This window comes from Argiope bruennichi, chromosome 5, assembly GCF_947563725.1.
Source record: "Argiope bruennichi chromosome 5, qqArgBrue1.1, whole genome shotgun sequence".
Lineage (NCBI taxonomy): Eukaryota > Metazoa > Arthropoda > Arachnida > Araneae > Araneidae > Argiope > Argiope bruennichi.
The window spans coordinates 139,178,545-139,191,614 of NC_079155.1; the positions used below are offsets into that span (position 1 = coordinate 139,178,545).

The following is a 13,070-nucleotide window of genomic DNA, read 5'->3' on the forward strand; positions in this document are numbered from 1 at the left end:
TTTACACCATTTTTAGAATAAAGATTCAGTTTACAAATCTCTGATTTTGAAAGTCGGGGTCATACCTGGCTATCCATTTTAAGGAGACGAAAAAAGAAGTCAAACTAGAACGAAGACTACATATTATTTCAGCTAGGATTAGTTTGGATTAGGAGCCAATCAATATCATGGTGTGCCTGCACTGACGCCTATGAAATGGAGCCATCACTTTTTGTTGTTCCTTACATGAAAACACCGCTTATAACATATTAAGTAATCACTGATATTTGCTGAATGACAGGCTAATTTTTTATGAAAGTCAGCAGATTTATTTCTCAATTTATCCCAATAATTATTTCGGGTTCGAATTTGGGTAAAAAAATTTCTAATCTTTTCTTAAGGTGATTTGCTGAGTACAAATCTTTGGAAGAAGAGAAAAAATTATAAGAAGTTTCTAGATTCTGGTGAATCTATAAAAACTCAAATGATTAATCGGTTTTCCTATTACTATTGCTTGCACTCCACGTTAGGTTTCCTTTACAAAATATTATGAACTATGTAGTTGTCTTGAATATAGCTTAACTCTATACATTTTATTAACTATCATTGTTTCTTGTGAATGGGTTCTCCATGTCTTTAGTTTCACCTTTTCAAGAATTGCTCATCATTGATACAGAGTTGAATAATAATGGGTAAGTTGCGTTTTTTTTTTTTTTTTTTCTTTTTTAGTATGCGTAAATATATTAATGGAAGATTAGTAGATTTGTTTTTATCTCTTGAAGATGCAAAGAATTGTTATACTGAAATATTAGTTTATAATTTTTTTTCCGAAGAAGCTTATCTTTAATATTTTATAATTTATATGTTAAAAAATTCTTCTTAGATTTGACGATTTAATTTTCATATTTGAGAACATATTTTTAATTTTCAGAATTGTTTTACCTTCTCTTTATAATGGAAATTTTTGTGTTTATTATTAGCAGAAAATTCCATTCCAGATTGTCTTTTGAAATGAATGTAAAACTATTTATTATGTATCACTATTAATATTAAACTTGGAGAAAAAATGACGTTGCATTTTTATTTCGTAATAGCATAGCATTTTAGGCTTCAATCGTCTTGGTCTAGTGCTAGTTTCATTAGGCAGTGCTCTCTGGAAAGGAAGTTTACAGTCGTTCGATTTGTAGGAAAATTAAAAGTCTGAATCTTTGTTCTTTATTAGAAATAGAAGTTGTATTTTGGAATTAATGTATAAAATTTCACTCTTTAAAATTACAGCTTTACATTAGCTAAAGCATGCTATTGAAATAGGCAACTAAACAAATGGAATTTTATTCAAGTTATAAGTGTTGTCACTATTTTTTAAAATTAAATCTGCCGAAAACTAAATGCATAGAAATAAAATTGGTATCAGTGAAAAGTTGACTTTTAAATTCTTAGAAAATTGGTTTCTTTGTCGTATGTTCCAGAATTGTAGAGGAAAATTATCTATTACTAGAAATGAAATTTTGCAATGAGTTTAATTTTTTAATTAAAAAGCTAAAATTTCGAAAAAGTGAATTTTTTTCGGTGAATGACACTCCTCCAGACGTCGCTGTTTGCCAAATTTGATAGCTTTAGGTCCAAAGATATGTCCGAAGAGCGTTGCATTCCTTGTGTAATGAGAATCTTTGCACTGTGTAATATAAAGAAAATCAACTAACCCAAAAATAGGAAAATTTCTTGAAATTTAGTAATACAGGACATGAATTTCGGGTCTATTTCTAGCAACCATATTAATGCTTTTAATAGAACTTCGAATGTTATTGGACTATCTGTGATGACGAGCCGAAATTTTTGAAATGCATCATTTGAACAAATGTCAATACTTAAAAACTTTTATCATTTTTGCTACAATGGTGTGGAAGAAACTAATACAGTATGAAGCATATAAAAGTAACTCTGTTTATATTGAAATTTGGGTCCACAGTTTTTTCAATTGCTCCTTCTTGCTTTGAATTTTTCATGCAGAACGTTTTAACTTTGCTTGTTGCTTTGATAACACATTTTGCAAAATCGTAGCACAATTATAGTTTTTTGGCGTGGTTTTCTTAGCAGGCTTTTACTGGGAGAAATTAATGTTTCATTATCAAAACATTTTGCAAACACTTTCAAAGCCACTGGGATTATTGGTAATTCTAATGAAATAAACTAATAAAAATATGATTATACACCACCTATTGTAAATATTCCAACATATATTTATTGTATAATAAACTCATCAAGGCAAAAGCCCTTGGAAAACCATGCCAGTGTTAAGAAACGTAAAACGTATTTGTTTGATAATCTTTTTTGTTATGTCAATGCAAGCTGAATAAGGTATTCTCCTTTTCTTATCCGAATGTTAATAATAGCAGAAGGCTTTAACACGTCTTGGAATGTTGAGTAAGCTTATATGTTCTGTTATGCAACGAGACGTTCATATATTTGTCTGATATGCTATTACGTTTACGATGCAGATGGTGTATCATTGTATGGCGCAGCTTAGCCAAAGCTGTTTTTTGTTATAAAAACATTGTTCATTCATTCTGTTATGTTTGCCATTGACTTCAAGTCTATATAAAGACTCCTGTAGAATTTTTTTAAAAATTTTAACATTGATTTAGGTTTAGATTGAGATACAATGGAACCATGTTTAACGAGCATAATTCGCTGAGGGAATCTTATTCGGAATGCAATATACTTGTAGAACGAAACACTTGTCTATACAAATCTGTAAGATACAAGATGTCTTCCACTTCGAAAAGAAATGAAAAAGGCATTTCTTTATATAATTATTTATAATTAGAGATAAAAATAACCACAATTTCTCTTTCAGCTCGTTTCACAAAGAATTTAGATTCCAAAGCGACATTTGCGTCCGTATGCTGTCTATACTGAAACTATCTTCGCTCCAAGTGTCATTCTTCCAATTTCTGGATTAAATATCCAACACTGGGTTTCAAGTAGGTTTGAGGAGAGCGCCTGATCTTAATAATCACACCACACCATGCTTGGATGACGGAGGACTATATTTTCTTTTGGATTTTCCCACTCTATTGGACTAACCAGGTATGTCTACATAATTGTGGCATCCTAGCCTCTTAGCGGTTACTTGTGTGGAAAATTCGGAGATTATATATTTCTTTTCCACTCTTTCAGAATACTCGAGGATTGGATTTTAATGCCTTCCAAGGTTTTTACAAATCGCTCAAAACATTTTTAAAACACAAAAGACAATTTGGCATACGAAGCAATCGAATCCCTTTTCAAAGATGAGTAATAGATCGCAAATCATGAATAACCAGGCAATAAATGCAATCCCATTGAATTAAAAATAAAAGTTGAATATCTTTCCGATACGATATGCATTAAAATCGTTCAGGTGAATTTTCCAAAATACTCAAACTACAATTCAATTATTCCAATAATTTTCATGATTGATAATTTGGAGATCAGCTCTATTCTAAATATTGATTGTCCAAAATCTTTCATTTAACTCCCTATACAGTTTCGTGTCGAGATATTTCTAACTAATATCAAATGTTTCATTGAACTTGTTGACAATTCCTTTGGTTTCTTCATAATACAGCTTCCACTTCTTTCAGTACGTTAAAACGTTAGTTTCGGTGATTACATGCTGTTATTCGAACTTCTGCTTAAGAATTATGATATAGCAAATCTCGGATTGTGTAGTAAAAATTAAATTCTTAAAAAGGAGACTTTTATTGTTAAAACAAGTTTAACTACTTAATCAAGAGCCGCATCTGGATGTTGAGAATAAAAATCTTATAGTTGATATTTGTTCGTGTCGAAGAATTTTTGTCGAAAACAAGGTTTTATAAGAAAAGGAATAAATTGTTTGTTCAAATATTAAAATTCCAAACACCAAGGCGTACTAGTTTTCTGCTCTATTGGTTATGGAATTTCCTAGATATACTATAGAGAAGTGAGTAAGTGCTGAATACAATCAGACAGATCGAGATAAATTTGTGCACGATGAAAAGAATTTTTCTGGATGATGAAAATGTTAAATAAAAGACTTTTTAACTTTGAGTAGTTTTCAGAATGACCTAATTTTTTTAAATGAATGAGTGATAAATCGAATTTCTGTTCTATGTGATGGCAGGGGAATACAAAAATTATTGAAATTCTAATGTCACTAGCCTTTTTATAGGAGTTAAATGCGTTATTTTGTAATTCATGTTAAAAGTGTAAGGATTTTTACATTTTAAAAACGTGAAAAGTGCTAGTCGCTGATTCATAAGTGGAACCTATAGTGCACACTTAAATTCCCGGTCGTTATCTTAAACATTCTGTTGCTTTTTGAAAGAATTTGCTTATATTTAGGTTTTCTTCAGTTGTCCAATCCAAGTTATACATAAAAAAATCTTTAAATTGCCTTTTATTAGAAGTTTGTGTCATTGGTCAATTCCTACTTATTTCGTTGTTCGTGTAGGTTTATATTAATATAGTAAATCTAAATTGTATAAGCGTAGTTGGTAGTCATGCATTTTGTTTGCATCCTTCCCATAATGCTATTCTTATTGCTTTACCTTTATTTAATCAAATCGCAAATTCTCCCGCATGTTATTACATGAAATGTATTATAAAATTTCAGTGGAGGTTTATTTTAACGTTTTCGGCGTGAAGCGAGTCATATTAAATGAAGTCTTAAAATTTATTAATTAAAATTTGGGAAATTACATTTAGTTTTGTATCCATCTAATATAAGAAATACAAAAATCTTATATTGAGATTGCAAATTTGAAACAGTAAGCTGAAGAAATGCAAGGAAAACATTAGTGGTAATGCAGTACGTCTAACTCCAGATTTATACTTACAAATATCTATTTTTAAACTTAAGAATCATTTCATGTATTCTATACAGATGGCATTTTATCGAAAGTTTAATTCTTAATATATTTTGATTGTAATGAATCGAATTATTTCGAGACATGATCGAAAATTACTAGATGTCCATTTTTGACAGTTTCATACCGAATTTTGAGGAAAATGATGTTTAAAATCATGAATCGATGAAAGCAGTGCAGAATATAGGTAATATTTGCATGGAATTTAGAATAATGCTTTTGAGCAAACCGCACGTCTTATTTAATCTGTTTTCCTGCTTTAATTCACCGTTTCGCTCATCATAACTAGCATAAATTCGCCGGGTTTAGTATTTTTAAAATTAGGTTTGTTAATTTCAAAAAAGTCGTTTCCGCGATGCATGGCTGGACGCAACGGGGGTACTGACGTGCATTTTATTCTGAGGTTAAAATGCATTATGTAAATGAGAATATTGAGAAGTAATGTGCATTGTGAATGACATCGCGTCTCATCTTAAGCATGGGCGTGATGTACGGAATGGAATTAATATTTCGTTTTGGGAGTCGTCATGTATTTAGTCGAAACAGTGCAAGGTCACATTAGGCCGTGAATGAAGTGATGGCATAGGGGAGTGTGGAAATAGCCAATATGAATACGTGATAAATTATTTCGCCATGGGTTTATGGGAAAAGAAACGATTGCCTTCATGGCTAACTCGTCGAGTTATCGCGTATTGTTACGCAATGTTGAAAATTGGGAATTGGAAGTGTTAGCGGGGGTTGAGAGACAATTGTTGACTGTATCATGGTTTGGGTTATGTAGATAATATTTGCGAACATCAGAAACTTAAAGTGGAACTGGCTGCGTGGGTAAGGTGTAAAAGTTTGAGTATCGGGGTGGCGTTGGAGGTGTGGGTTATGTTTGTGAAAGTGTGGGTCTCTGGGTGGCGTTGGAGGTGTGGGTTATGTTAGTGAAAGTGTGGGTGTCTTGGTGGCGTTGGAGGTGTGGGTTGTGTATGTGAAAGTGTGGGTCTCTGGGTGGCGTTGGAGGTGTGGGTTGTGTATGTGAAAGTGTGGGTCTCTGGGTGGCGTTGGAGGTGTGGGTTGTGTATGTGAAAGTGTAGGTCTCTGGGTGGCGTTGGAGGTGTGGGTTGTGTATGTGAAAGTGTAGGTCTCTGGGTGGCGTTGGAGGTGTGGGTTGTGTATGTGTGAGTTGTGGTTTTAGGGGTGACGGTGTGGGTTGTGTATGTGTGAGTTGTGGTTTTAGGGGTGACGGTGTGGGTTGTGTATGTGTGAGTTGTGGTTTTAGGGGTGACGGTGTGGGTTGTGTATGTGTGAGTTGTGGTTTTAGGGGTGACGGTGTGGGTTGTGTATGTGTGAGTTGTGGTTTTAGGGGTGACGGTGTGGGTTGTGTATGTGTGAGTTGTGGTTTTAGGGGTGACGGTGTGGGTTGTGTATGTGTGAGTTGTGGTTTTAGGGGTGACGGTGTGGGTTGTGTATGTGCGAGTTGTGGTTTTAGGGGTGACGGTGTGGGTTGTGTATGTGTGAGTTGTGGTTTTAGGGGTGACGGTGTGGGTTGTGTATGTGTGAGTTGTGGCATTTGCGTACTGTGCAAGGATTTGATACTTCTAATCATTTGGGGTGGCTTAGTTTCACCTTCGTGGCCAATATTTTAATAGGAATTAGGAATATAATATAATATAAGCGGCGAGTTTAAAACGTTTTGAAGTAAGAAAATTATTGAAAAATGTTTAGGAAATTGAAGTGAACGAGGTTTAATATGTAAGAATTTAATTCGTAATTTTAAATTATTTTGTATTTAAATCCCATCAATAGGTAGTTATATTTTTTCGGATGGATACATTACTAAATATTCATGCTGAGTTTCTCCCTCCCTTGAATCTCAAACCAGAGGAAACATAGAACAATTAATTAATAGATAATCTTTAATAAGTAACTCTTTGCTTAAGTCAGCAATTATAACTTGTAATGACTTTAATCAATAACTGAAGTATCTCCTTTATAGTAAGGGGAAAAAAATTGGCGGATACCATATTAATGCAAACTTTCCAATGAGCAGAGTAGATTAAAATTCATATTAAGATTAAATTTGATATTTCAGTGACATAAATCCCGGAAAACCCAAAGTTTTGCTATGACGGAATCCGATAAAAAGAAAAATTTATACTCGTAATTATACTTAAATTAAAATATTAATTTAATAGAACTTTTAAAATATCCAATTTCTCTGAATAATATTCATTTATTCTCATTTAGGGGGGATTGGAGTGAGTGACGGCTTATTGGGAATCAATATCTCAATGTAATTAAAAGCTGCCATTTTCTTTCAAATTCCAATTAGCTGTTTTTGCCATCAAAAGCAGTATTAGCTCCGTATCTGAGGCTCAATTATTTGACATTTCGTACTTGAAACGAACTTTTTCTCCCGGTTTTGGAATTAAAATCTCCAATCTGCCTCGTTCTTTTTTGGCTTTCTGTACATTAACTATTCCTCTAGTTGATGTAACAATTTGGAATCTCATTAAAAATACCTAGTTCAATTCGGTGTCTAATATTTATACATCCTAATGTGATACATATAATTTTTACTGAATAAAGAAGACGAATTCTTACTCTTCAGTTATCTAGAAATAACTTAGTTTGTTCTATATCGCAATTCGGAAATGGAAGTTTGAATAGCTTCATGTGAAGGAATTGCAATTGTCTTCGAATCAAAATGAATGAATTAAAGGCAGTAATCGGTTAGAATAAGGCTAGGAAAAACCTTTCAGAAATAGAATTGAATTAAGCTACTAAGCATTTGAGATAAAAAAAAATCGTACTAAATTAAGCTATTTTGAACTTACTTGAAATTATTCAGATAAATTTCGTATTGCATTTTATACTTAAGTATATAAAAAAATTATCTTCATAACACTTAAAAATATGAAATGAGTTAAGGCAAAGATGTTTTTTCTGAAATCAAATTTGTTTATTGTAAAGAAAAACAAAAGAGGAATAATCTCTGTAGTCCATTCCCTTTTAAAATTTAAAAATTACTAACAGTTGCCCGCTCAAATGTTTTTATCTATTGGAAACTTTCTAAAATGCATTAAAATCTGCACATTTAATGTGGAAGAAATATTCATAATCTTTGAATATTCCACTCGAGTAGTTTCTAAGCGACGAAAATGCTATAATCATGTGGATTTTACATGGTACAGTCTAATATGACAGAGGAAACAGTGGCAGTTGCTCTCTTGTGCCCTCTTCTATAAATGAACAGAATGTTTAATGCAAATTTGACAAGTCTTTTGTGTAAGACTATCCAGTGGGAAACGTTTAAATCAAATATCTGTAATACTAGAAAGTTTCTGTTGAATTCACTGGCCTTTTCACTCATCAGTGAAATACGTCATAGAAGTCATCAATTTAACAAAATCGCCTGCCGTTGTTGGAGCTGTTCACTGCAAAGAACACTTTTTATGCTGTTCGCTTGAAACAGTGGCCAACTCCTGTAAGCAAAGCGACCGCCTTTTCTCTTGACGAAAATATGGATGGCAGCTATCTGGATGGCCACGAAATTTTTTCTTTCGTACAGAAGTAATATCGGTGAGTTACGATATTTATAATTATCATATCGTGATGAATGTTGGATATAATCATGTGATTATATCTATGGTAATTATAGCTGTAAAAATGTACACATTTTTTTTCACTAGGCATTGACAGACAGTACAACATGGCCTATATCCATGTCATTTTGCTTGATAAAGGCACTACGTCAACCACCAGTAGTGTTGCTTTCTGTTCCATGCACTTGATTGTCCACCCCAAATATGCTGGATGCGAGGAAGTATTCCTTACAGGTGATGTTGAAGGTGATGAGACAATTCAAGGGCGCAGTAAGTTCGCTATTTATATTAACAAAACGGCATGGAATTTGAAAACCATTAATTGGTTCATCTAGAAATTAAATTACTGGAGGCTGCAAAGAGATGCGAAACATAATTATCTTAAAATATTTATTGAAACAGATGCAGCCCTATTGGCTACTAACCATAATGAATTACCGGAATTCAAACGCCTGTCATACGCGTTTCTGAGTATAGGATTCAAAGTAATTGAACGTCTTAGAATGGAATCACCCAGTGACCCTCGTTATGAGGGAAATACTCCATGGCCAGGAACCGTTTGAAACTAGATTCCAGCATCTACGCAGGACAAAAATGCTTCTAGGTAATTCTGTTGTCTCTGCATGGCTTGTGGTAAACTTTCTAGAATGACCAAATTTATTAAGTTAAATGAATGCCCTTTCAGTTCCAGCCATAAAGTATCTACATATGTGTAGTAGGTATCTAGATGTCCTGGAAAGAACGTCATTGAAGTAATATCGGTAAGTTGTGCGAATTGTCACACCATCAAATGATTTCCAATCATTGGCTTGGATTATCGAATGAGAACCATAACAATGTACTTCTATTTGTTTTAGGTATTCTTCTGTCAGACAACTCATGGCCGTTGATGCTACTTTTCCGGTTAAAAAGTATGTCATCACCATCGATAATACGCTTTTCAAGGTCCAAAAACGTCTTCACTAGAAAGCAGTTCTTTATACGGGGAGGATATTCCCTTCAGATGAGTTCGAAGTACATGGAATTCAAAGGCATGGTAAGTTTCTGAATTATAACAATAAAACTACCACAGAGAGACACTCGATAACCATTTTATTTGGTTTCTCCAGAAAGTATATCGGTGGCAGTTAAAGATAAATAAACCATAATTTCCTGGAAATAATTATTGAAATATCTACAGTAGTTTTACCTAAGAAAAGAGTTGATATACTTATTTCACGATATCAACTTCTAAACGTAATTGTCGAAGTAATCGGCCTAGGTAAGGCTTTCTTCATGGTGTATACTAAGGAAATATTGCATGGACAGAAACTTTTTCAAACATACGCCTGTGACAGATGAGCAAAAGATGTTTCCATGTAATTTTTTTTCGTCTCACTTTCAACCTCCAGTAAACTCATTTTTTGGAACGCTCTAAATTCATTGTAATTTTTATTTAAAATGCATATAATTTTCAATATTTTGTTAATCGAAGTAACTGGTACATACTAATATCAGTAAGGTCACCAATTTCATTTCCTTTTAAAGTATTTAAATGATAATCCAGAAAACTTCGGTTGTAACCTTAAGAAAGAAAACGTCCATGTTTGTCAAACGAAGCTTCAAGCCTTGTTTCTTTCTCCATTATGCACTCATTCGTTCGTTCCGAGACAGTTTAAATGATTCTATGACAGTTTCTAGAAAAGGGCAAAATAACATATGGTATTCTGAAGTCTAACCAATAACTGCGGCTACTGTGCTAATGCTATTTGAGCATTATTTGCTCCACTTCTGATCCTTAGAGAATATATATATGCACAGCTTCTGAAAGATCTTGTTTAGTTAATTATTTTAAAATCTATAAATCACTATAAAGTTTCATTTTCAAAAGATCAGCCATTGGTAAACTTAAATCTACATTTGAAGTAGGATTTCTATTCTCGCTTCTATTAATAGTGAAATCATAAGCTTCGTTTGTAATTATCAATGCATATTTAAAGAGTAAAACTGTCATGTATATTCTGCCATTGAATGGTTTCTTGTTTTTCAGATCTAATCTATTCCGATTCAGATGTTGACTTGTTTTGTTCGAAGTGATCCTGCCACAACATGCAGTATCTGAAGCTTCTATCAAGTGCAAACTAGAATTCGGAGCCACTACAGTTAAAATGTTGATTTCCGGACAAATGTAGTTGGTTAGTAAAATTATAAATGTTACACCAAATCCAAAATGTATATTTTCTATCAAAAATCATCAGTTTGCATAGTGGTGAAATTGTGATTACTAATGTAATGGCAAATTATTTGAAAATATCAATATATCTTTGAAGTATTTCATGATCCCATTTTAAGGCTATGACAATGAATCTTACATTTTTGGGGATATTTTTTTAAAATTGGGAAAGCTTGAAGTGCATGTAATTATCATTCCAAACAAATGTTTGGCATATCAATCGATATTTCATCTAAATTGTTTGAAATTTTCATATATCTACTTAAAACGACTAAAATATTGGTTTGCATTCATTTTCTTTAAACGTAGTGCTTGCTTTGTACTTTGAGAAACAAGCTATTCTGAGACAATCGATATCGATAAACATGTTTCATGTAGATAAATTAAAATGTAATAGATGATTTCTAGGAAAATCAAATAAGTCAAATTTCCAACAAAACTAAAAATTTACTGCCACAGAACGAATTTTTGAAATAAAAATTTGCATATGCATTCCTCTCTTATTGTCAACGGATAATCCATCTTTATGTTATGAGGTGATTTGTTACGATTGCTTTTCATCACCGCTTACTGTAACACAATTTGAAAAATTGAATTTTATTGTTATGAAACGATTCATTGTAGTTTCTTCACATCAGCATAAGGGCTTGTAATATACTTCTCAATTTATCTACAATTTTATAAAAATGGTAGTCATTTGTTTTTATTTTGTACTGAATGTTAATGATCTCGTAACTAATTTCATTATTGTCGATTTCTAGAAAGTAACTTAATATTATAATGATGATGATGAAATAAGTGATCAAATATCTGAATATATTTGCTATAATTATCTGTGTATAGTTCTAATATGAAGGGATTTTGCAACTCGTAATTATCTGAACATTCTTTTTTGAAATACTGGTCTTAATTAGGGAAAAATGTTTTATGCTAATTTTCGGTAGTTGGCCCCGAAATCTCTGAAAATATTTTAAATATATATTGCTAAGCTGCAACTTGGAGTTTTTGCACATGAAATGGTTCTATGCTTTGAAAATTATATTTTATGCTTGAATTTTAAATTTGTTTGATGGTTGGAACTGTAATTTTAAAATAGTTTTTTTTCTTTTTTTTTTGCTCCTCGTTAAGTTTTACATCCGAAAATGACATAAAATTTATAGTATTAATGATTCCTAAATCCAAATTTAATAGTACATGGTATCGATACTCATTAATTTAAATTTAAATTTAACTTTAATATTTCTGAAATTTTACCGTAGTTTGAGAAGGTATATTAAAATTAATCATCTATTCGTTGCATCCATTTGCAGCTGCGTTTTAATTCAAGATTTTATTCTTGTTAACTATTACTAGCTTATTTTTTTAAAATGTATTTATAGTAAGATGAATAGTAAATTTAAAATACTAAATCTTGAGTCCTATATACCTTAATTCGGTTTTTAATTTTGATGCAAATGTGTACATCCGCTGATAAAGGATACTTTGATTGGTTCGGCCGGCCAGCCAATCAAAGTATCCTTTGATTCTTAGAAAGCATTTGATCACTGTGTCTGATCACCATGGTGATCAATATGCCTATAGGAAAAAATGACGCTTTTTCATGATTAGAAGGAATTTAAATTTCTAAATCTAACCTAATGCAATAAAATATCGGATTTCTTGAGAAAAAGCGAATGGATGCGACGAATGTTATAGTACTGTCTTTTTTTTTCCTTCAGTAATACGAGACTTTGACTTTTAAAAAAACAATAGATCTTCTAAAAACATTTTTAAATTATTTAATAAAATATCAAATTGTCACTTTTTAATGTGTAATAGAAATCAGAATAAGTTTTATGAATTTCCACTGAAATTAATTCTATCCGTATACAATAAATTATGTTAATTTTCTTTAATTTTGTTTTAAGAATCGGTGCTTCCATTAAATTTTTAAACTCAAGTATATCAATTTTATGTTAAATCAATGCTTTAAAATCAATCACTTTAAAAACTGACTTTCTTCATATGCTTATTACATAAAGTAAAAAAAGCGAATTTATTTTGTTGAGTATACCGAATTCTCAATTCCATTCATTTATGTTCTACTTGTTATGTTGTAATAATATTGTAAATTGTATTTCTTTGTATATTAAATATGCAAATAAAGTGTGTATTTTGAATTCTATTTTGTATTTAATTACCAAATAGCCTTGTCTCCTTTCTAATTGCTTTGATAATTTAATACTTCCACTTCGTGAGCGGGCTTGTAAAATGCAATAATGACAATACTTCTTAGAAACTATTCCTCTCACACGTTCGCAAACTTAAATTTGTACATGCATCCAAGTCCTCTAAAACAATACTGAATATATTCTAATTAAAATTAGAAATTCATAAGATGTATTACTAATTATT

The 13,070-nt window shown here is 31.8% G+C and overlaps 1 protein-coding gene across 3 annotated transcripts; it reads left to right on the plus strand.

The window, feature by feature from the left end:
* Positions 1-485: 485 nt before the first annotated feature.
* On the plus strand, positions 486-12,674 carry LOC129969471 (uncharacterized). 3 transcript variants are annotated; one of them, XM_056084054.1, is made up of 6 exons: positions 486-671; positions 2,837-3,069; positions 8,236-8,441; positions 8,552-8,734; positions 9,322-9,500; positions 10,494-12,674. In XM_056084054.1, the coding sequence occupies exons 3-6, from the start codon at positions 8,387-8,389 to the stop codon at positions 10,497-10,499; spliced, it is 423 nt and encodes a 140-aa protein (XP_055940029.1). In that variant the 5' UTR covers positions 486-671; positions 2,837-3,069; positions 8,236-8,386; the 3' UTR covers positions 10,500-12,674. The 3 variants fall into 3 exon arrangements, 2 of the variants coding, with proteins under 2 accessions (XP_055940029.1, XP_055940030.1); XR_008784521.1 differs by lacking the exons at positions 486-671; positions 2,837-3,069 and having other exon boundaries at positions 6,374-8,441; positions 8,552-9,225; positions 10,494-12,672; XM_056084055.1 differs by lacking the exons at positions 486-671; positions 2,837-3,069 and having other exon boundaries at positions 6,374-8,441.
* The last annotated feature ends 396 nt before the right edge of the window (positions 12,675-13,070 follow it).